Genomic DNA, 26,971 nt, shown 5'->3' with positions numbered 1-26,971 from the left:
GTCTGTCTGTATGTATGTATGTATGTCTGTCTGTCTGTCTGTCTGTCTGTGGACACGATATCTCAAAAACTACTGCAACGAATCTTATGACATTTACTACACATCTTCCATGTGGTAATGACAAGAACTGATTAGATTATGACACAACTAATAAATATTGTCATTTGCAAAAGTAATGATTGTTAGTAATTTGGTTATATCTTAAGAATGCATAGTCGAATTCAACATAGTTTATTGCATATGTTAACCATAAAAAGTCCATATGAATATAAGTGAAGAATCAGATTAGACTTTGAATGACAGACGAAAATTCAGAATTTCATAATGTCAAAATGTTGGTTAGGACGCAGGGGGCTGAGGCTCAGTTAGTATTGCTTTAAAAACAAAACAAAAACACAACCGAAAACAAACAAACAAGCAGTAATAAATATCACAGTAGCACATACCTCACTGTGACTATTTTGCATATTTATTGCTGTTTGTTTGTTTGTTTGTTTGTTTGTTTATGTGTGTGTGTGTGTTTGTTTGTTTGTTTGTTTGTTTGTTTGTTTGTTTGTGTTCGTAAACAACACTAACTGAGCCCGAGTCCCCTGTGGTTAGGATATTGGAAATAGTGTAGTTTAGTATACAGGTAGGCTCGTCCACTTAAGACTCTGCTATAAACAAAAACAAAAAGTTCAGTGATTGTGTCACTATACAGACCAAGTAATCAACCGGAAGCGGAAGTCAATGAAGGGAAATCGTTTCAAGTGACACGATGTAGGAGCTTGATAAACATATTAGTCCAGCGTTTGTGGTGGTACTGCTACATACTGCTTATCGGCATTGATCAAGTTCACTGTTCCGTTAACACTTGTGTCACAAATCAATTCTAAGACAACGGAAGTGACGTCATCGATCCTGTGATGAAAAGGACAAAGGTTACGTGTTTGAAAATATAAGGAAAATAATAATATTAGCCGTATTTCCGGTTCCAAGATACACTGCGTGATGAGATGACATCACTTCTGTGCTTACTTTTTTTGGTTTGGTTTGTCTTTTTTAGTACATTTCAATTAACAGTTTCATCGAGAAATGATTGAAAGACATATTGAGCCCTATAATTGTGAGTGATTTACAAGAAAATGACTAAACATCATCTGACAAAATTTTCATGACTAAATCCAAGATTCTGTCAGGTTACAACCTTCCATCTGAGTAGCATATGTAAAACCCTCTTCACATTTAACTTCTCAGTTACCTATTCTCGCCGCTGATGGCTCACTTTATGGAAAGAGTGCAGTGTAGGGCATTCCAGTGTAAGTAAAAATAAACTACAAAAGATTATTAAATTTGTAAAATGTTTGTTATTGTACGTACAATAACAAACATTTTACACATTATGTTTTGCAATTTATTGAGTTAAAAAAAGAACTTGGCATATGTTGTTTCACATTGATTTTTCAAGTAGATAAAATTGTTTTATAAATTAAAAATCCAAAATATATACCCATTCCTCATCCACATGGCCTTGAATACTTACTTCAAATTTGGTTTAAAAGTCTTTAGTTCTTCGCTGTATTCACTTCCATCTCCCCAAAACTTGTCCCTGACCATGGTTGTTTCTATCAGCCTAGGACAAATAGCAAGGACACGAACTCCGTTGTTAAGTACACTTGGCTGGAACTAAAACATAGAAATAAATCCATCAAGCTAATGTCATCAAAACAAAGAAATATATGTCATTATATCGTGCAAGAGCCTTTTAGAACGAAAAATATGGAATATATAACTTTGGTCGTTCTACGTCACGACAACTCGCGTCTATGTCATGACAACACGTGTCTACGTCACTGGTTCTGCTGTGTTCGACATATGAGTCAAAACGTTCAAAATTACCATTATTCTGCCCATTTTTTCTTTGATAATACTGCAGCTGGTATAATTATATTATTCTCCAATATTGTTCTTCATTCAGCCGGAAAATACTAGTGACCTAAGGGCTGTCACTACGTACGAGTCGATAGACTCGTAGTGACAAAGACCCCTTAGGTCACTCGTATTTTCCCAGACTGAACGAAGAACAATATTGAGGAATAACATCTACCTGGCTTATTTAATGTACTTATTTTCTCCAGATGAATAAACAAATACACCCCCACCCCTCACACCCCCCTCCCTCCGCCCCCATCCCAATGACTGGACTCAGATCAGTTGGTCACCTATCAAATGATCTGATTTTATCGTCACAATTTCAAGCATATGTATACAGATTAATTGAGTTGTTGTTCTCCAATGTCATTGTGCCTATGGACAACATTTATTTGTCAATTGAAGTTGTCTGATAATGATCCAACAATGTCATACCCCAGTAAACCGCCAAAGTAACCACATAAGGAACTTGCAGTCCAGCCTGAGCATGCTCAGATGCAAATGACTATTAGATTATGTGTGGTTATTGTAATACCCAATCTGGAGCTACAGTAGCCAGGGTAACCATGAATAGATTATTTGTGTATACTTTACAATACGGTGAGATTCATATCACATTTCCCATGATGCAACAATCAGGATGTTCAAGATGGCGGGTTTGCAAGTTTTTAATTGCACTGTGATTCAAATACTTACCGCCACACTGCGAGTGAATCCCACGACACCATACTTACTGGCAGTATAGACTGGTAGGTATTTGAATGGTACTAATCCTACAGAGTACAACATTCAGCAAAATTAGCAAAATAAAACAAGACACAGAGACAGTAAACCCAGACGAAAACATTGAAAGTTTAGCGAATTTCACAATACCGTACTACGTGCAGTTTTTTTGTTTGATGTAACGGCACAGAAACCAATAAGAAACTGGACATGCTTTACTTTAAGATAGCAAAGATTGAATGAGTACAGTGTCTTGCGACATTTTGTCTAAGTGAAATGAAGTACGCACGCCACCATACAGACATCAAATGAACACTGCAAACGATAATTTACGGCACCCTTTTATCAGGTGTTTGATGCTAAGAAAAAAACGTTGGCGCCCAAATGTCTGCATTTAGCTGCAACACATTGAAATGGTTTATTTCATTTAGACTAAATGTAGCAAAAAAATGCAGTTTCTTGTGTGTTTATGTGTGGTTGTATCAAACAAACGGTATTCACTGTAACTCGAATGAACACAGAATTCTACAATTTGGGCAATTTGGTTAAGGCGGCCCGACATATGTTAATCTTTGTTATCGTAACAGCGTAAAAATAATGGGTCAATCATTCAATTAGAATAAGAGAAATTTAGCACAAAACAAAATATAAGTCTGTGTATTCAATAATCAATTCAAAATCATACTTTTAACAGTCGATGAATTAGACATTACAAAAATATCAAAAGAAAACTATGAACGATTTGTTTTATTAGTCGAGGCCTCTCTTCATCTAGAAATGACAATTTCATGCATTTGTGGTATTAGCCATATTACAATCAGTGACAACATAACCTTGTCCTGAAGCTGTCGTAGAGGGCGTCGAATTAAAAAAAAACTTTTGGGTATGCTTACCGTTCGCTGATGACGTGTTAATGACAACACCACCTTTTCCGCCATTTTTTGTACCCATGTATTCTACAGCTAGATAAGTGCCTTCAATTACAGCTAACTGAAAAGAAATAGTTGACAACTAACAACAATAATTCTTATAGTAACCCTATATTAGTAGTTGTCACTTACTTAAAATTGAAAGAAATCAAACCTGGTATTTTGGGCACGAAATAATACATGAATAATAATACCATCTGCAAAGATATCGATAGTATAACACCCCCGGTATATATTCAATTAAACCAGTACATTCAGATAGAACTACACACAGCAAAGTACAAGTACACACATTCTGCAAGAATCACCGTTCAATAAAATTTGCCATCAATATTCACATTATCCCAGATCGGTCGGTGAATGGAACTTACAAGGTGTTTTGTACAGTATCAAGTCAACTCATCACATCACTTCAGTACCACACCTGACTGTACGTGATAACCACAAGGTGTTTTGTACTATTGAGTAAACTCATCACATCACTTCGGTACCACAGTGACTTGTGTGAGATACCCACAAAGTGTTTTGTACAGTATCAAGTCAACTCATCACATCATATACTGCAGGACCACACCTGACTGTGTGAGATAACCACAGGGTGTTTTGTACTGTATCAAGTAAACTCATCACATCACTCCAGTACGACATTGACCTGTGTGAGATAACCACAAGGTGTTTTGTACTGTATCAAGTAAACTCGTCACATCACTTCATTACCACACCTGACTGTGTAAGATAACCACAAGGTGTTTTGCACTGTATCAAGTAAACTCGTCACATCACTTCAGTATACGTACCTCATCTGACTGTGTGAGATAACCACAAGGTGTTTTGTACAATAGTAAGCAGAAAGAGAAGTGTGTATATTCCTTACCAGATTGACTGCCAGCGTGAGTTCTCTTTTCTCTTCATCGAGTATACCAGCATTGTTACAAACAATGTCCAGGTGCCCATATTGCTCCATGCACCTCTTAAAAGAACCTGTTAGAAATATGATAGAAATTTAGTTTTTGTTATGAAACTATAGATTGTAAGACACATCGCGTCGGCGTATCTTACAGGCAAATGACGCTAACACATCGATGAACCGTCACATGACGGGATGTCTGGGTTAGCCAGCAAGTGTGATTTGAAGCACTTCCTTGATGGTCATTGCAAAACATAGTTCCAGGCGCAAGGTTATATATTTCCAAGAAGTAAAACATTTCAGGCAGGGGACCTAAATATTTTATCAGTTGTTATCAGTTGTATTGATCCCTTTATCAGTAACATTGCAAACAATTAAAATTGGTTGTTAATGTATCACTACACACGTTTGCGACTGATCCATCATCTTTGTTCAACTATAATACGATGAGAAACATGTAAAATAACAGGTTTGCCTTTACCCCCCTCCCTTTACCTTGAAGCTCTTCCTTAGAAGTGATGTCACATGCGCAGAATTGGACTCTGTCGTCGCCATATTGTTCTCTCAACGTTTTGAGTGTTTCTTGACCTTTGACCTTGTTGATATCAATAAGAAACACACCCTGTAAAATATTAGAGTTTAAATTTAGCATACATCACCATAACCTTTCTTTATTTTATTTTATTTTATTTTATTTTATTTTAGACCAACAATGTATACATAATTAGTTTTCGTCATTGAGATAAACAAGACCAGAGTGTCAGCGAAATTAGATTAATGCCGTTATTCAATTATGAATGGTAAATATTCGACTCAGTGTTTGAACGTGTTCTTCATTCGTGTATATTTTCTACATTGATATAAATATGATTATTTTTATAACTATTATCACAGTCGTGTTTAATAAAAGTACATTTAATTAAATTACTTGTGTCAATCTCATTAATGTGTGTATATGTCCCTTCTGTATTTCGTTTTGTGAGTTACCGTAATGTATTTCTTTGTTGTTGTGTTCATAAATATTCATTTCTATTTCAAATCACCTGGCTCCATCTGTTAACATCTCCTCATCCAATCACTTCCTACTTTTCTATCACATGACTTTTCCATATAAGTAAGAGCGACAGGTTAGTATAATAGATGTGTAGACGTGGCCAGTACGGCTACAACTAGTGTATCTTTCTGTGTATACTTTCAGGTTAGTCCAAACTTTATATTTCACTTGTTGTGTCTTTTGTATTTGTATCTTTACTTTTAGTATATTTATGTAGTAGTATATTTATTGTATAGAGAAGTGCAGACGTGGCCAGTACTGCTACAACTAGTGTATCTTTCTGTGTATGCTTTCAGACATGCTTGGAGAATAAAGATATGTTTGTATACGAGTCCAGAGAGCGCGCAGTTATTGGTAACCAACCGTGACACGATTAGAATGGCAGGCAATACCATAGCATAATTAGCATAATTAATTAGCATAACTAATAGCCAAGGACGTAACAATGAGAAAGTGTCCTCGATTAATCTCTTTTTCAAAACTATTTTTTACTCTCTCCACCACGCCGTTGAATGCCACAGTCAATGTTTGTTTATATACTTAACTATTTTGTACTACTTTCATTCCCTCTAGAGTTAATAATAATTCGGAAATGTGTTGAATGGTCGCCACAAGAGTAACGGCCTTGTAAGTTATACCCGAGTGTTGAATTCAATTCAAAGCAAACAACATGAATGGACACGTTACTTGAGTACTGATACAGACGTTATTTCTATAAAAAAAATAAAAAAAAATAAAATAAAACAGACTAAAGACTTTAGTCCAGCGTCGCGTTTAGCCAGATAAATGGTCAAATGTTCATGTTTGACTTGACTTAATGTGTGAAGATAACCATAGACCCTACTACACGAAAGTAGGGTCTATGAGATAACGTGACGTAAATAGTAACACGATCGTAATGGAAGTAGACTATTTAATTATATTCAACTGATATCCAGAACCCTAGTACAGTAAGTCCCAGCATATTTGCCAAAGTATGCATTGGGTGTGGGCTGGAGTAATTTTAGAAAAAAAAATGTCTTTACTGGTACGGTCATATTGACTTGAGTCACAGACGCTCGGTTTCAGTTTCAGAAAATCCATGTTCAACTCCACCCCACCCCTGCCAGTTAGATTTAAATACCAGTATATCATACTAAAGCAACTTATTTAAAACAAACCAGGATCGCTCTCTCCCTCTTCCCCTCTTTCCACCCCTTCCCTTCAAGTAAAATATTACCTTTGCTTCATGATGTAAGAACTGTTCAGCCAGGCCTTTGCCAATACCATCGGCACCCCCAGTGATCAAGGCAACTTTACCGTTCAGATTCATGGTAGATTTATACACGTGAAGTTATATATGGTTAGTCTTCCTCCAAACTACATGTGGTCTGAGGCCTTGGTGAACACATTCTCTTATATACTTGCTAATACCAATATGCATATTTAGTATTGTTATTTAAATATCTATTGTCTACAGAATATTGTTATTTAAAAGTCCATTATCAACATACATATCTACTGTTGGCAGTATACATTTTTATAACAATATACCTATCTACCGTGCACAATAGACGTTTATATAATATACATACGTACTGTACACAAAAGGGACGTTGAATAACAATATACCTATCTACCGTGCACAATAGACTTTTATATAATATACATACGTACTGTACACAAAAGGGACTTTGAATAACAATATACCTATCTACCGTGCACAATAGACTTTTATATAATATACATACGTACTGTACACAAAAGGGACTTTGAATAACAATATATCTATCTATCTATAATAGAGACAAGGTCAATGTTATTTCTTATTATATACTGGATATGTAAAAAATTGTTATTGTTAGATTAGATTAGATTAGATTAGATTAGATTAGATTAGATTAGATTAGATTAGATTAGATTAGATTAGATTAGATTAGATTAGATTAGATTAGATTAGATTAGATTAGATATACTTTATTGTCCATAAAACATGGAAATCACCAGCCAAACATGAAATGTAATTAGAGACAAGACACTCGCTAAACAATAGCCCCATCTTCACGACATTAAAATCCTACCTGAGGCAGGACTAGGGATAGTTTGAAGGCTGTGTAGACGTAAATGCGTCCTGAACCTGTCCTGGAACCGTCATGACTTAGGACATCTTCGAGAGGTTTCTTGAAGTTAATAAAATGCAATTTTAGTTTTCTTTGTTATTAATAAAGATATGAATCATTAGCATTCCGATGCATGTAATATAAAATCTCGTTGAATTTTTGTATCACCATGACAACCTTTTACAATCTTGATGCTGGTTTGATTCTTGTATCAACATGGCAATTTTTGGGAATGTGCAATCTGGTTCAATTCTTCCAGTATATATGAAAGCGTGGGGTTTGGTAATACACTGCATCGTCGCAAACCACGACTTGTTTTACGGCACCGAAGTGTAGCGGAAGAAATAACAGCTCTGGTTTGCGAGAATGGTACATTGTTAAATATATAGTGTAGTGTTGATTGCTCCACACCAACTATAAAATGTAATATTTATACAATTCCAGGACTAAGACACTATTTTGTATGACAAAAGCTGCCGACTTCAGCATTTTAAAATTTTGGCAGAACTTGATTACTGAAATTGACAGAACTTGAGACCAACTGATGATGAGGAGTTAATTATCTTCAAAATATTTAGGCTAGAAATGTATTGTTCGTGATATTTAGACAGAACCCTACTGTGAAGTCATACATAAAACAAATAAATATAAAAATGAATATATGAATAAATGCATAAAACAACTACTGTTAACATCCGTACAACTTGAGCTCCCAGATAAAAAACGAAAGTAGGTTAGTTTTCGAACATGAACTGTTGATGGCGTTAAGAAATTGATAGACCTGAGCCAACAGACTCTTTTTATATGATTCACAATCCACTAAACTTAATTTTGTATTGATACACCATCTCCAAAATAAGAGGGAGACAGACAGACAGACAGACAGACAGACAGACAGACAGACAGACAGACAGATAGACAGACAGACAGACAGACAGACAGACAGAAAATAAGTCAGTCACTTGGTCATCAGACAGACACACACACGCACACACATAATCAATTCCTCATTCAATAATATAGTTATTTGGTTACTATGGCAACAATGCCCAGGGTCTAAATAATGCTACCCAACGCCTCATGCAGAATTTTCATCTCGCCAGAAAAAAAAAAGCATTTAAAAATGACGCCACTGATTGCTCTAGATTATAAAATCGTTTCAGGAGCCAGACAGTTGCTATGACAACCCTGAACGTCTTAACATGGTTATTCACCTTCCGTGAACTTTCGTGTACACTATCTCTGTATATATGAATTCGGAATGCTTGTCCTAATATCTTTTAACACCACATGCTCAAAATATGTACAAAATTTAACATAGAGTTCACCTCAGAAAAAATTATAAGTACACTGTAAACAATTACTTTAATTTATTTATTTTAAGAAAACTAAACCCAAGAAAAATACAATTTTTTGAAGTAGGAGTCAAATGATATACAACATGATAAGAAATAAGTTGTCATATGACAAAGGTTTGAAATATTTTGATGGGGTGGGGTGGGGGTGGGGTGGGGTAGGGTGGGGTGGGGTGGCGGTGTCAAAGGTGCATTGTATATGTTGATAACACACCTGGTTTCATAAACATTATGATATTTATCATATAGACACTGGTCGAAAGTTATCTTTTTGATTTAACTATATACGTAAGACTGATACGACATGATACCCCAGTTCTTACACTATATGCCACTATTTCTATATATAGGTCTATAAATAGATGATTCATAGCAGTGTAGTGTATGTTGCCATGACAACAATACAGTTGGTTGTTGAGTCACTTTAAGTCCACTGAATATTCTGATACAATAACGCGTATATACTATTAATCTCAGTTATCTATACTTTGATATTAATACTAATGCCTTTGAATTGCCTACAGACATTCCAGATTTGACTATTTTGCACTGTTAGGTAATGGTTCCATAATCCACATGGGAAATGTAAGCACGATTATAGATATATGCTGTAGACATGTCGATTTGAGAAAGCTTTCAATACGGAATGAACCCCTTAAGTATCCCTAAATAGTAAGCATTCAGTATAGAATGGACCCCTTAAGTGTCCCTAAATAGAAAACATTCAGTATGTAATGAACCCCTTAAGTGTCCATGAATAGAAAGCATTCAGTATGGAATGAACTCCTTAAGTGTCCCTAAATAGAAAGCATTCAGTATGGAATGAACCCCTTAAGTGTCCCTAAATAGAAACAACAGAATAAAGATGGCTTTATTGCCTATGGTTATTCAGACTTTACTAATGAAACAACACTTATTTTGTTACAAATAGGGAACTTGCAATCCAGACTGAGCATGCTCAGACGCAAAGGACTATGGGATTATCTGCGGTTATTGTAATACCTAATCTGGAGCTACCGATAACATAAACCTCCCACAATAGTTAGGGTGACTATGAATTGATTATTGGTGGTTTCAAACAATGTATCAGTATAGTTTACAATGCTATTTGACTAGTATTTATTATCACATTTCCCATGATGCAACATTCAACATGGCGGGTTTGCAAGTTCCCTATTGCACAAACAAATTAAGCATTGGTAGCGCCCACGCACTTGTAATGTTACATTTTATGTCACCGTGAACAAGAAATGAATAGTTTTATGTTTACATTTTCCTTGCCTCATTCCACAGGGTTGTTGACTTATGTTCACAGTGAGATACAATGTAACAATTATACATTCCTGTGAGATTTGTGTTTGTATACTGTTTTATATATTTTGTAACAATATAACGTTGTGTAAGACATCAAAAAAACACTGTGACGCCTAATTGAATCTCTATAGTCACTCTGATTTAGCAGTAATATAAATTTTTAAATATTTAACCATTGTTTCACCTGAATATGCTAAAATAATTTCTAGTGAAAATGACCTCGGTTTGCAGTATATTTAATTATAAGGGAAGGTCACCACGTCACCCAGACAGACAAGACAACAATAGAGTTTCAAACACTCCATATTGAGCAAACTCCTCTCTTTACATTTCGTGACCTGCGCAGCTGTTATCGACATTAAAATCAATACGATTATCTCCATGGCAACCGCCTGTTAAGTCCCAAAACTATAATCAGCATATTAGACTGCCATATTCAGCTTAGTTTAATCTAATACACTGGCTATTCCGAAATCACGTAAATGGGCTAGATATTTGGAGTATATATAAGTCAGGCCATTGGCACCTCGATATGAAATTGTGATAAATAAGTAAAAAATAATGTTGGTAATGTAAATATTTCATAATACAATCTTACATAGCTCTCACCTCGGATTACTTTCACATAGCCTGGGGTTTAACACAATTTATTGAACACCATTATACGGAGAGAAGTTGAGTTCACTCCAGGATACAGGATGTTAATTGCAATGTTTTCATACAAGGACATGTCAGTCGATGTATGCACTACAACCCTTTCCATATTAGTGTTCACTGGTCTTGTTTGATGAATATTACAGCCCTTTCCATATAAGTGTTCACTGATGAATATTACAGCCCTTTCCATATTAGTGTTCGCTGGTCTTGTTTGATGAATATTACAGCCCTTTTCATATAAGTGTTCACTGATGAATATTACAGCCCTTTCCATATTAGTGTTCACTGGTCTTGTTTGATGAATATTACAGCCCTTTTCATATAAGTGTTCACTGATGAATATTACAGCCCATTTCATATTAGTGTTCACTGCTCTAACTGCCTTAAGTGATAGAATTGTATCGTTTATCAGTTTTGTCTCGTCAGTAACAATTAAACGTTTTTATATATTTTTATGATTTACTTAGGGGGTAAAATAGTATCTCGTCGATCAAAACTGAAAAAAGAAATGAGTTTTTGCGACTCAATAAGGTGGTTGATTGTATCTCGTCGATAAGCAATGAAAAAATATATTTTTGTGACTTACTTAGGGGGTCGAGTTACATTTCGTCGATCAACATTTAACAGTTTTGATTTTTCTGATTCACTTAGGTGGTTTAGAACATTAACCCCTCGATCAAATATGGGACATTTTGAATATGTTTATCATGATGATCGATTATTGCAGTATTTGATTACGACTCTACAAGACTCATTTTCGTGACAGAATTGTATCTCGTTGATCAAAAAATATTTTTTTGATAAGAATGATATCGTAGGTGACAAGGATTTTACTATAAAGTTATACGTCAACCAACTACAATGGCCGATACTAGTTTGTATACCAGTCACGTAGTTACTATGGTGACGAAATTACATCGCGTAATCTACACTAGTTGATTAATATCTGATTTGTGTTGTAGCTAAAATTCAATTACTTCTTTGTGATTACAATTCAACCAAGCTGGCATACATGTGGTGTATTGGTGTACTGAGTTGGAACTTATCATATGCAATGCATGCCTGTTGCTCCACAGGGAGCCCAGGAACCGTGTTACAAACAAACAAACAAACAAACAAACGACAAACAAACAAATAAACAAACATTTATTTGTTTTGTTTTTTTTGGGGTTTTTTTGTTTGTTTGTTTGTTTGTTTGTTTGTTTGTTTGTTTGTTTGTAACACGGTTCCTGGGCTCTCTGTGGTTGCTCATGATTGTAAAAAACGTCACCATCATCAACTACGCAGTCGCAGAACTCAAGCTTACAAACGTTGGACATATCTACACCCTGCTGTAATTTCTATCATCATTAATGTTGTTGCTGAAAACATCAACAGGAATAATTTATTTGGGATAACATTTTAATAGCTTTTGCCCTTGCAAATGACTTGGTTACCTACACACACCGCTGGGGGCTCTCTCCTCGCCATCCCCTATCCCTACACGTGTTTATACCATAAATGGAGAAAGTAAATAAATTACATTTTCATATTTGACCAAATTATCAGAAAAGCCTAGACTAAAGTCACATGTGTAGTCACGTAAAACACGTGAGTTCAGGATAATATTGTCGAAATATAGCTATATGAAAGGTTAGATGAGTCATAACAAGTCAGCATGTGCTAATATTTAGTCATCAAAATGGCGGATTGTTTCTACCCATCTACTTTCCATTATGTTTGTAGACTGATCTGAATACATTGTCTACGGTCTCACCAGGTACGTGATCGTCAACCATTACTATGATAGTTACTGGCAGCAATAAGGTATCTAGACTATCCTCTCATCAATCATCTGTGTAATGATATAGGGAACTATTTATCCAATACCCTGGTACTGATAAAACAACAATAAAATCTATGTATAGTGTTATCCTAGTATTTCCGACCAGATAAATTATACATCCAATATAATACCATGCACGAGTCATTTAGAACAAAACATATGGAATATATACTGGCTGTTCTACATCACGAAAACACGTGGCTATGTCACTGGTTCTGCTGTGTTCAAAATATGAGCCAAAACGTTCAAAATTACCATTACTTTCCCCGATTTTTCTTTGATATTACTGGTGCTGATATAATTATGTTATTCTTCAATATTTTCTTCATTCAACCGGAAAATACTCGCCTGGCGACTCGTACTGACAAAGGCCCTTTAGGTCACTCGTATTTTCCTTGGCTGAACAAAGAAAAAATATTGGGGAATAACATCTAATTGTCACACTTTCATTTCGTACGCAAAGCGCTATATTGATCTACTCTCTGTTCATACACAATAAGCACATCACTCAATCGACATCGATGAAGTGTATCACGTTCCATTCAGACTGAATAGCGTAAGAACTTTCCAGGCCTCTTGTTGCCATAGCAACCCAACACAAATAAGCTACTTAGGGGGTCATAAATTTTGCAAAGTATAAACTAAAATGAAACTGTATGTCGTTCACCCATATCATAACTATTTACACCAATCCATTGAGTATGAGTATGATTTTATCTCTGCAAAAATATTTTTAATATTCGTTCGACAAAAACATATTGCATGCATCAAAAAACCAAATTAATATTATCAATATATCAATGTTATGTCTTCGTGCTCGGAATATCAATTAAGAAAACATTTGTTGAATGGTTATAGACTATTGGTGATGGAGATAGTCGCTACAGATGATGTCTTTCCCGCCAAAAGTATAGAAAAAAGGATACGTCGTTTTTTGTCTCATGTAAACTTAATTTTGAAGTGCAAAAAAATTAAGAGGTATAAATATTCGGTAATAAATTTTTTTAATGATATTATATTTATTATATTGTTATCTAAACGGTACCTCCCTTTTCCTCCACCCTTTCCATTTATTCCCACACAAAATAATTCAATGGGTCTTCATGACAATAAGGGGATACTTGGGTTCTGAGGGCCAGTTTATGTCAAAATTAACGTGAGAATAAAGCTGTCAGACAGAACTGAAAAACGCGGGTGAAGACAAAACAATGATACTTTGTAACAAATTATGGCGCCGCTGATAAGATAACACTACTGAAAGAACCTGGAATTGAAGTCCTGGACGAATTGTTTCTGATCAGCGCGCGCATCACTCAAATACCCTTGCCGTAGGTCTTTCTTTTTTTCGTATTTGTACAGCCCATGCGGTCTGCAGATCCGGAGGAAAACACAAAAATATCCCTCCCTAATTCAGTGAATACAACTGCAGAGCCAATCATGAACAAGCAAGTGACATCTGCCCCCACATACACACTTTAAGGACTAAATAAAGAGAACATGTACAGTAACTGCCATATATACATGTAATAGATGGAGTTACAGGTTATAAAAATTAATTTGAGAATGAAAATATCCAGACAAATTGTCCTTACCAGAAACAATTATTTTTTTTTATTCATTCATTCATTCATTCATTCATGCATTCATTCATTCATTCATTCATTCATTCATTCATTTATTCATTCATTCATTCATTCATTCATTCATTCATTCATTCATTCATTCATTCATTCATTCATTCATTCATTTATTCATTCATTCATTTATTTATTTGGTCATTTATATAGTCATTTATTTATTCATTTATTTTTTTTTTCTATTTTTATTGTATTTATTTATTTATTTATTTATTTATTTATTTATTTATTTATTTATTTATTTATTTATTTATTTATTTATTTATTTATTTATTTATTTATTTATTTATTTATTTATTTATTTATTTATTTATTGGGCATATCCCCTGCGTTGCTTTTACAGTCCTGTCTGGGTTAACATCAACAAGAAATAGAAGTGATTTCCGTTTCTATCACCTGCTTTGTCAATGTCATTTATTACTATAACAGAGTAAAGATTTAAAACGAACCCTGCAATACTGCCTATAGGGATATTAGGTTAACAAAGAACGTCTATTTATCATTGCTAGCCTAAATGAGTTATCCCAACAAAGCAAGTCATTACTGTTAACTTTTTTTATATTCTAAGCACGTTTAAAACATTCATATTGGCTAAGCTAAATAAACCTGGTATTAAGTTTTATTTTGCAACAAGACAATATGGATAGCCAGGTAAAACAAACATGGCCATGTCACTGCAAACTTTATCTCTACATGTATTTATGTGTATCATAGTAACACTGGTATTACAGCTAAAATGATGCAGGCTTAGTGTTTCACTCATGTAACATGGTATTTACAGCTAAAAGGCTTTTTGTTTCACTCACGTGAAATGACATTTACAGCTAAAGTGATGTAGGCTTGGGGTTTCACTCATGCAACATGACATTTACAGCTAAAATGATGTAGGCTTCGTGTTTCACTCATGCAACACGGCATTTATTACACACACTCAGACAACTTCTAATGCAAAAGAAACAATTATATAGGTACCGTACACAGTGGGGATGTAGAAGTAGTCAAGTTGAAATGTTGATTATCAGTTAGAAAATAAACAATTGCAGCCATTGAAATCCTCAAGTCCAGGTGTAATGTTTTCATTAGAAGCCTGTTTTTACTGCACTGTGAAAGAATAGCAATGCTTATCAGTGTACAATGTGATTGGGCAAAGGATCCTGTTGTGTTTATTGTGTCTCTGTTAGTCTAGAGTTGACATATGTCTAGCTCTGTGTCATTTTAGCTATAATCGGATCATATCACAATGTAATTTATAATTGTTGCTTGTAAAAGAGACACACATCCATCACGAAGATGAAGTTATCAAACTGAGAAAGTTTTCCTCCGTGTTGCTTTATAATTACCATGGTTACTTTATGAGTGTATAATTACCATGACTACTTCAGGAATATGTATTTCTTCAATCGACCGGAAAATTATCATGACCTCGGGATTTTCTCACTACATGCCTATCGACCCATAGTGACAAGGCCCATTAGATCATGTCTATCGACCCATAGTGCCAAGGCCCATTACGTCATTTCTATCGATTCATAGAGACAATATTTTTCCGTTACCAAAAGCATTAATCTTCATTTGATATTTTAAATAAATTAACCATCTCAGACCAACAGAAGAATAAAATTCTAAACATGTAACACTTGAGTGACTACATTGTAATATTCCACCTATATTGTGAGCATGACATGATAAAAGATACTTTGTACGTATTATCTAGTATAATTAAATTTTAATAATTAATAACAAAATTAAATGAATTTACCGGACCAAATATATCACATTATTCATTTTTTATGACAGACCTCTGTGTATTGTCCTCACATTTCTTTTTTGTTTGACTTTGCATCTCTCCCTTCCGAGAGCGTCCGAGGGCATGGATGCCAACCATTGCAATTAAAGACGTTCAGTGCTTGACCTAATAGGTTTGAAGTGGCCATATGGATGAGAAATGGGTATTTATTTTGGATTTTTAATTTATGAAATTTTTTTATCATGACTTCCTACTTGAACAATCAATGTGAAACAACATATGCTAGGTCTGTGTTTGTAACTCAATAAATTGTAAAGGACTGATAAATGTGTAAAATGTTTCCTATTGTACTTACAATAACTAGTGACTAGTTAAAATAGTACAGTGTAGCAGCACTGGGTGACTAGTATAAACTGTACAGTGTAGCAGCCCTGGGTGACTAGTATAAACTGTAAAGTGTAGCAGCCCTGGGTGACTAGTATAAACTGTACAGTGTAGCAGCCCTGGGTGACTAGTATAAACTATACAGTGTAGCAGCCCTGGGTGACTAGTATAAACTGTACAGTGTAGCAGCCCTGGGTGACTAGTATAAACTGTACAGTGTAGCAGCACTGGGTGACTAGTATAAACTGTACAGTGTAGCAGCCCTGGGTGACTAGTATAAACTGTACAGTGTAGCAGCCCTGGGTGGCTAGTATAAACAGTACAGTGTAGCAGCCCTGGGTGACTAGTATAAACTGTACAGTGTCGCAGCCCTGGGTGACTAGTATAAACAGTACAGTGTAGCAGCCCTGGGTGACCAGTATAAACTGTACAGTGTAGCAGCCCTGGGTGACCAGTATGAACAGTACAGTGTAGCAGCCCTGCGTGACTAGTATAAACAGTACAGTGTAGCAGCCCTGGGTGACTAGTATAAACAGTAGAGTGTAGCAGCCCTGGTGACTAGTATAAACAGTAGAGTGTAGCAGCCCTGGGTGGCTAGTATAAACAGTACAGTGTAGCAGTCCTGGGTGACTAGTATAAACAGTACAGTGTAGCAGCCCTGGGTGACTAGTATAAACAGTACAGTGTAGCAGCCCTGGGTGACCAGTATAAACTGTACAGTGTAGCAGCCCTGGGTGACCAGTATGAACAGTACAGTGTAGCAGCCCTGCGTGACTAGTATAAACAGTACAGTGTAGCAGCCCTGGTTGACTAGTATAAACAGTAGAGTGTAGCAGCCCTGGTGACTAGTATAAACTGTACAGTGTAGCAGCCCTGGGTGACTAGTATAAACTGTACAGTGTAGCAGCCCTGGGTGACTAGTATAAAATGTACAGTGTAGCAGCCCTGGGTGACTAGTATAAACTATACAGTGTAGCAGTCCTGGGTGACTAGTATAAACTATAGAGTGTAGCAGCCCTGGGTGACTAGTATAAACTGTACAGTGTAGCAACCCTGGGTGACTATTATAAAATGTACAGTGTAGCAGCCCTGGGTGACTAGTATAAACTGTACAGTGTAGCAGCCCTGGGTGACTAGTATAAACTGTACAGTGTAGCAGCCCTGGGTGACTAGTATAAACAGTACAGTGTAGCAGCCCTGGGTGGCTAGTATAAACAGTACAGTGTAGCAGCCCTGGGTGACTAGTATAAACTGTACAGTGTAGCAGCCCTGGGTGACTAGTATAAACAGTAGAGTGTAGCAGCCCTGGGTGGCTAGTATAAACAGTACAGTGTAGCAGCCCTGGGTGGCTAGTATAAACTGTACAGTGTCGCAGCCCTGGGTGACTAGTATAAACAGTACAGTGTAGCAGCCCTGGGTGACTAGTATACACTGTACAGTGTAGCAGCCCTGGGTGACTAGTATAAAATGTACAGTGTAGCAGCCCTGGGTGACTATTATAAACTGTACAGTGTAGCAGCCCTGGGTGACTAGTATAAAATGTACAGTGTAGCAGCCCTGGGTGACTAGTATAAACTGTAGTGATATTTTACAACGTACACTTCAGATAACGCTTTCAGGAATTTCTGAAACATACAGATTGATGTTACCTTCCCGTGTCTCTATACTAGCTCTTTTAATTTATAATGATGAAAAACCAAAAAGGCTGGAAGGCATTATTTCTACTTCATAGTATATTTCACTATTTCACTAACAACTCTACAACTGCTATATACTTTTACGAACGAACATTTGTCTTTACGTCATTGTATCCTGACCCCCTAGCTTGATATAATTATGCAATTTATTGCATCTCTGTTTCAAAAGGTTTTTACTGCAGGGTATCCTGACTGACCAAAATATATACATATATACACGACTTACGGTACATATTTCAATGAAACAAGGTTGAGTTGACTGCTTGACAATTGTTCTACAAAGTGAAGAAAATACCGCCAACCAAACAATACACATACGGTCTCCAATCACCATTTGTCTGAGCGACATTGTAATCTGTCTCTTTCGAGGTCAACATAAAAAATTAATTAATTTGAAATTTTAGGCGTTGATACATATATAGGCGATAATATATACACAACGTACAGTATTCTGTCTGACTATAATATATACATATACTGACGACTTACAGTATATGTACATGTATATGTGTGTATGTATATATGACTTAAGCAAAATTGAGCCGACTGCTTGAACAATTCTTCTACCGAACAAACTGAAAAAGATACCATCAACCAAACAATACACATACATTCTCCAATCAGTATTTGTCTGGGTGCGCTGTAATCTGTACCTTTAGGTCAACATAACAATTCAATTGATTTGACATTTTAAGCATTTATACATATATATGCGATAACATATACACAACGTACAGTATCTGTGCATTTGAATTAAACAATATTGAACAGACCCACAATTATCAAATTATCTACTGAACAACATGAAAGCACATCGCCAACTAGACAGTCAATGCACAGCGCTCGTGTATCATTATCGCGTGTTTAGTTGATAAGTAACCATAGAAACACATTCAATGGCGCCTTTCATGAAAACTGTTTTAGATTCTATACACGTATTGGTGTATAAATCTGTGGGTATTAGGTGTAGGAGATTATGTCTTAAAAGCAAAAGATTTGCGATGTAATAATCTAGACTGTATCATTTAATGTGAGTCACCTCAAATTAAAATGACAACTAACTTACTCTCCGATATTTTTCTTCGCTCGACTTGGGAAAATAAGGTAACATAATGGGTCTTGTCACTACACTCTGCAGACAAGTAACATAAGGGGTTTTGTCACTACTCACTGAAGACGAGTAACATAAGGGGCCTTGCAACTACTAGCTGAAGACGAGTAGTGAGAAATCCCTTTTGCTACGAATATTTTCCAATTGAAAGAAAAAAATACTTGAGACTTATATGATTACACCTAGGTGAGCCAAACATTCGGAAAATAATGGTGACTCTGAATACTATGCCTCATATTTCTAACACCCAGAAGCTATGACGTAGACGCCTATTGTCATGACGTAGAACGATCCATTAATAAATCCCGTATTTTTTGTTTATATACATGTATTAGCTTGGCATAATACAACAACCACTAGTCACTTCAGTGAGAATGTGTCCGGTTGACCAATTTCTCATAAAATGAAAGTTCTTATTTAATTATTCACCATATGAAATCATGTTCCTGGCTGTTTCAAAGTAAAGAAAGAAATTTGAGAGTTCATCGTTTTGTTTTTGGGGAAATTAAATCACTGTTATTTTCCCATGGTCAGATTAAATACATTATTCTGCGGCCATATTGGATTCTAAAATGGCGGCCATATTGGATTCTAAAATGGCGGCCGTTTTGGATTCTAACATGATAGCTTAATTTTAATATTATTTTGACCTTTATTTCAAAAGTCTTATCCTGGCCTCATGTATTTTCCATTGATTTAAACAGAGAATGATGTGGAATTTTGATGAGTAATTTGACAGTAAATGTTCAAAAAATTTTATTTCCGAGGCACCTATTACTGCTACATTGTGCAAATGTCAATTATTTCTTTACACGTACTTATGGCAAGCTTTTTCGGAAATAGTTGAATTAACTGTTTGTTCATTTATAGTCGAATCACGTACGTTGTGTGTGCTTTTGTACAACATAGTGAATGATATTGCGTTTACTGGTTTGTCTATCCTTCAGTACTTATACAATACAGATCGATATTAGAATGACCTTGTCTGACAATGCCAGACTTTTCAACGTGCCTGGAATATTTCTGTCTTTTATTGCTTTCACCAATAACGTTTTCATTAAGTTTGTATTCAAATGATTGACAGGCATCCTTTGTTTACTTCACAGGTAAACCAGAAAGCGGTCGCCAGACTATATGTAACATGTACATTTATAATCAATTCAGAGCACACAATATTAAATGAAATAATTATGATATTCGGAAGCTTAATTACGCTGCAATATGATCAGGGTGGTAAGTTGAGGTTGTTCATTTACTTGATAAATAACAGCGTTTTTATCGATGTTGTTATTTAGTCTAAAAAGTTGAATTAAAAGAATATCTGTTATCTCTCTTCAATCACAAAGTCATTACGTCACGACAATAGGCGTCTACGTCATAGATTCTGGAGTGTTCAGTTGTAAGAGTTCTTATCCATCAAGTAAAACAACATCTTAAACGTGCCGAATTATCTGTTTTGATCATATATGAAATGTTTATGTGACGTACAGTCTTCTGATGAGTACTTCCTGTTTCAGCTGTAGTATTGCTTTATTGCAGTATTTGAGGGAGACAATGTGTCTGTCTGTCTGTTTGTCTGTCTGTCTGTCTGTCTGTTTGTGTGTGTATGTATGTATGTATGTATGTATGATGTATGTATGTATGTATGTGTGTGTATGTATGTATGTATGTATGTATGTATGCATATATGTATGCATGCATGCGTGTATGCGTGTATGCGTGTATGTGTGTATGTATGTATGTATGTATGTATGTATGTATGTATGTATGTATGTATGTATGTGCATGCTTGTCTGTCTGTCTGTCTGTCTGTCTGTCTGTCTGCCTGCCTGCCATGTGTATGTATGTGTACATAGTGACCATTTTGCATATGGGAAAATATTGTAATTGTAATCTGGAGCCAATTACCCTGAAATCAGTTGAAAGTAAAGTTTCTTCCCGGTCCCTTTGAAAAAAATAAAAACAAATTGGGCTTTACCACCTTGTTTTGAAAAAAATCGACAATATTTTATTTCCCTGCAGTATCAACACTGTATTAGGTGGCCATATTGGATTTACAAATTACTTAATTTTGATATCACTTTGACCTCTATTTCAAACAAAATATATGTTGATCACTCCTTATTACTAATCTTTCATTTTACTCAAAGATTGTGGTTGGAGTATTCATGCACCCAATATTGGCAAAAATTTTAATTTCTATTTCCAAATCACATTCTAAAGTGGGAATTTTAATAGAATTTAGGTAATATACCGATTTAGAAAATATCGGAAAATAAATCACATATTCGTATGACCTGACAGGGTCAATGCTCTCGAAATAATGGACACAAAGCCATTAAAGTATGTCGTGATACTAGTATATCAATATAAAATGCCTGTTGTAGCATGCATGACAAAATAAATAAAAATTGTTAGAGCAATCCTATGCACAGCTGTTACATTTATGAAGAAATCTCGTGTTCATACAATATACAGATTTGCACCATATTGAACTATTATGTTCTATTCAACTGGAGAGAGCTTGTCATTCGCTTCGTGTTACCATGGTAATCTGTTTTAAATGTACACGTGGTCGTAATTTTGGCACATTTTTGGCAAACAATAAGGCTGGATAGATGAACACAGAAAAAAGTATGAACACGTGATTAGTCACGATTTGAGTAAAATGGCACATAATATTAAAACTTCAGTTACATTTCTAAACATCATACTTTTATTTTGTAAAAATTGTATTTAAATGAGTTTTGTTATTTTCACCGTATTTCGATTATCATTCATAATATTAACACTCTGTGTGATCACGTGATTGTGGATTTTCAATGATAATATGAATCATATAATCTAATTTTGAAAATTACATTTGTAACCATGAGGGATAATTGTCTCTTTTTAAAAAAAATAGAATGTGTTTGAATAATTTCATTATTTTCGCCATATTTTAATTATCATTCATAACGTTATGCATGTATTAACCGACATAGTAGTGTGATCACGTGGTTATGTTTTGGATCAAGTAATGTTATTTTTTTTCCAACAATTTCAAATTCGGGTTTTTAAAAAAAAACCAGCTTATTTATGTGTAAAATATGTTCCTTTTCGCCCAGGTTTATTATAACCACAGGCCTTGCATTCTTAATAATCCGATTTATCAGTGTGAACTCATTGTGTGTTTTTGTCAACGTGATTGGAATATGAAATATAAAATTTCGTAAATTAATACGCTAGTCATAATATCTCTGAGTCATGTTTCATGAAAGAATGATTGCCATCAGATTTATTTTCGTAAAATATATAATTAATAAATTGGCGCAGTTTTTTGCTTATGAAGAGCTCAATGACCATGGCGAATGTCTTCTTTATGTTCTGATGACATTTTAAATATTTCATCACGCGACTTTGTGATTTTGGTGTTTCTCGTCTTTACTATTGATGACATTTCAAACGTATTAGTATAACATACAGACGTTCATTGTATCCATTAGTATGTATCTCTTGGCTATACGATACAAAAGGTGTGTAAATTACTTTATTTATGATAATTGCACCAAGAGCTCAAGCAAGGGAAGTGATGTATCGTATGCCACTACTGTTTTCTATTTATTGTCGTTGGGGATGTTGGTAGGGATAGCAGTGGTATTGGTGGTGGTGGTGGTGGTGGTGGTGGTGGTGGTGGTGGTGGTGATGATGATGATGGTGGTGGTGGTGGTGGTGGTGGTGGTAGTGATAGCAGTGGTATTAGTGGTGCTGGTGGTGGTGCTGGTGGTGGTGATATTAGTGATAGTGATTGAGGTAGTTGTGATGGAGGTGGTTATCTCATCTCATCCCATCCCATCTCATCCCATCCCATCACATCCCCTCCCCTCCCCTCCCCTCCCCTCTCATCTCCTCTCCTCTCCCCTCGTCTTGTCTTGTCTTATCTTGTCTTATCTCATCTAATCGTTTATGTTATTGTATATTAAGGTGTCCTATGTGGAATTATACAGTACTTAAAGAAAATTTACAAACTAAAGAACCGCATCCAGCCCTCTGGCTTATAGGGCACAGAGAATATCAAATTGAATACATATTTAGCAATTTAAGGTTAAGTTTGTTTGTTTCACTAATTATATAATGCAGTGGTATATTAGATCTACAATTACAGCTATCAAACGTATAAACTCAGTCTGTGCTGCTGTTAAGTTTACATGTTAAAATATACATGGAAGCCTTGTAGGACACAGTTCTATGCCTATATGAGTTCCAATTAGCTAAATTAAATTTCTACTTTTCTACTATATATATATAATGGGTGAGAATCTTGAGGAGGCGGGTACAAGTTTAGTGGTATGACTCTAAGCCATCTTTTAATACACCATGAGAAAGAGCTCTTTCCTTCAGACTCGAAAGCAACTGTTGCTTTAAACACCTGTGTTACCATAGTAACCTTTGGTCACTTTGAAATGACCTACTTTGTGTTGTGTTGTGCTGTATTGTATTGTGCTGTATTGTATTGTATTGTATTGTATTGTATTGTATTGTATTGTATTGTATTGTGTTGTGTTGTGTTGTGTTGTGTTGTGTTGTGTTGTGCTGTGCTGTATTGTATTGTATTGTATTGTGTTGTGTTGTGTTGTGTCGTGTCGTGTCGTGTTGTGTTGTGTCGTGTTGTGTTGTTGTGCTGTGTTGGGGTGTGTTGTGTTGTGTTGTGTTGTGTTGTGTTGGGGTGTGTTGTGTTGTGTTGTGCTGTGCTGTGTTGTGTTGTGTTGTGTTGTGTTGTGTTGTGTTGGGGTGTGTTGTGTTGTGTTGTGTTGTGCTGTACCCTTTAGCTTGTGTTGTACTCTAGTTTTGTGTGTCGTGTTATGTCGTGCATGCTTTGTTGCATTTAGTTGTATCATGGTAGCGTGTATTGTCCTGTGTGTTCTTCTCCTTACTATGGATTGTTGATGAACATTATCTCAACAATATAGTAGGTATATACTTCATCCATCATATTCCATTTCTGCCTTATTTCGCCTTTCTATTGTAAAATTAAGTATGAAAGTAATAGATGACATAGTTCCACACGAATGACGATTTCTTTATTAGACCGCCAAGACTATATCAGAAAAAGTACGTATCACAATGTGTGAATCCAACTGTGTCAGGCCATGATAATTAACATCTCAATTGTCACAGTGCTAGACAAAGTGGATGAGGACATAAAAAGGAAGTGTATGTATTATTCATTCATTTCATTTAGTTATAAACTGTCAGGATAAACACTGACACAGAAATACGAAAAAAAACGTGGAATAGTAGATATCTGTAATATGTTTCAAGGCAAGATGACAACGATGACGACGACGACGACGACGACGACGACGACGACGATGATAGGAAGGGAAGGAGGTAGAGAGGGAGGAACGGACAGCCAGACAGCCAGCCAGACAGACAGACAGACAGACAGACAGACAGACAGACAGACAGATATACAGACTGACCAATCAGACTCTTTTCCAAGCTATGGAATTATCAAAATAGAATGCATACGTCACTATTTTCACTTTCTTTCTTTTTCAATATAATATATCAATATTTTATCTGTTTGCAACTAGAATTCTGTTCACGTATGTGCACATTTTATTTTTATTTTAAACACATCAATGTTAATTCGTGTTATTATGTGTACTCGTTGACTTGGTGTGTGTTCTACAAATACACCACAATTGATGGGTGAAAGTTTACCATATTGTTCCTTGTTTGCTCTAATGAACCCCTACCTGCACTATTAACCACAACAACCATTTTACTGTTTTGACTAGATGCCAGCCAACTTATTAGAAGCAGACACCGTATTCCCAGATAGTTGGACAATATTAAGTTAATTAGTTGTTGGTGATCGACGTATTATCATTATTTTTAATTGCTCTCGTTGATTTTGGAGTCGTAGCCTCAATCCTAGGTGAAGGTAGCTGTTAGTTGCCATGCCAACAGAAAAAAATATTTGGTTCAGATTACCCGACCCCACTTAGTTTTTCACTGCCGACCCCAAACTTTTTTTTTACATTCGACAAAATAATAGTAAAATCGCGAAAGTTGTGAAGTCTCGCCAGAAACAGTGGATGTGAAAACTGACATCAACTTAAAAAGACGACATAAAACTGTTCTTCTAATCTGTAATGGTTGTATATCTGATAGGAAGAAACCAATACAGAGACCATTTGGAAAACAACATAAAACATAACTACCTGAAATAACTACCTGAAATAACTACCTGAAAATTTAAAATCTACCTACCCCATCTATTCTAAGTAAGGGAGTATGTAAAGTAGACATGAGTTTGAAATAGTCAACACAAAACCCATGTGATATATCATCAACTATTCTCGTTCCTGACGACCTTGTTCCGATTTTATCTTCACACATAACTTACATACTCATTCACTCAGTCACTCACTCACTCACTCACTCACTCACTCACTCGCTTGCTTACTTACTTACTTGGGTCATTGCTATGGTAGGGTACCCTTCACTGACATTACAACTACATGTATCTGTTAGTTTTGACACACCTGATAGATTTCTGTAAAATCCACCCATTGTTCTCAATGTGTCGTGGATTTCTTCACAGTTCATATTTGAGGTGAGTCACTTTAAATACCTCACTAGGCAAACATTCTTATTTTTTCCTGATTGCCCTTCCTGGTTCTCAAGGACACTAGAAAACACCACTAACATGTAGTCTGCCACAGATGATGAACTCGCATGAACTTTGTTCAGAGACTTGTATAAATGGTACAAAAAATGTATAAATTGCTTTTTGTTGCTTCTTTGTCCATTATTTTAGACTTCTTTGGTTCAATAGTGCTATAAGCATTCAATTTGAAAGAATTTTTGCCGGAAGCTTTCAACTCGCCAGATTTTAATCCGATTTATATTTATTTGTACAGGCAGACCTTTCTTTTACCATTGGAGTATATGGAGCCATATTTTAAAATTGTATATATTACATACATGCCCTTGTCAGTTCAATATTTTATATTGAAAATCTATGAAAATTTTTACCATGTCTGCCACCCTTACACCTGTCTCACTGGGAAGAAGTCTAAATTACACAGTATTATGAATTAATTTTCACTAAAATGAATACCTAACACCAAACCATACATTTACATGTACAGATAAACAATTATAAAAAAAATATGAATTTCATGAATAGATGTGAACATCTGACAATAATCACTGTACTAATTGTATTTGTCTACAACATAAAGTGACAGTTTTACCATGTGTGTAATAATTCTGAAAATGTTTGATAACATTCACTATTTCTTTGAGTTAAAAAGCCATTTCAGTGGACTGTGACTGAACCCCACCACCAACAAAAGACACCAGTGTTCAGTGTATTTAATTTATACAGTCCTTTCAGCTTTTAAGATCACCAAGGATTTTCTATAGGGGCTACACAACCACCGAAGTTTTGTTTCTTTTCAGCATGTTTGAGATATTTCAATGGGGCTATAACTACAGGTGTATAATTGTTCTCAAGTTGTTTATGGCATGTGACAGACGAATGATAAATAGACAGTGAACTTAGAACTTAGAGGGCAAGCAGATACAACATGTATTGTGTGTATACATGTATATTGAGGGTCTAAGG

At 35.5% G+C, this 26,971-nt stretch overlaps 1 protein-coding gene across 1 annotated transcript; it reads right to left on the bottom strand.

The window, feature by feature from the left end:
- Positions 1 to 779: 779 nt before the first annotated feature.
- On the bottom strand, positions 780 to 6,906 carry LOC144450077 (15-hydroxyprostaglandin dehydrogenase [NAD(+)]-like). The gene is made up of 7 exons (XM_078140645.1): positions 6,744 to 6,906; positions 4,966 to 5,092; positions 4,438 to 4,544; positions 3,528 to 3,624; positions 2,608 to 2,684; positions 1,523 to 1,665; positions 780 to 900 (listed from the first exon to the last, which is right to left on the bottom strand). Exons 1-7 carry the CDS (start codon positions 6,834 to 6,836, stop codon positions 780 to 782), a joined length of 765 nt encoding a protein of 254 aa, XP_077996771.1. The 5' UTR covers positions 6,837 to 6,906.
- Positions 6,907 to 26,971: the final 20,065 nt, after the last annotated feature.

The sequence above is a fragment of the Glandiceps talaboti genome, chromosome 19 (genome assembly GCF_964340395.1).
Source record: "Glandiceps talaboti chromosome 19, keGlaTala1.1, whole genome shotgun sequence".
Taxonomy (NCBI): Eukaryota; Metazoa; Hemichordata; class Enteropneusta; family Spengelidae; genus Glandiceps; species Glandiceps talaboti.
This window is presented reverse-complemented; position numbering and strand designations above follow the sequence as displayed.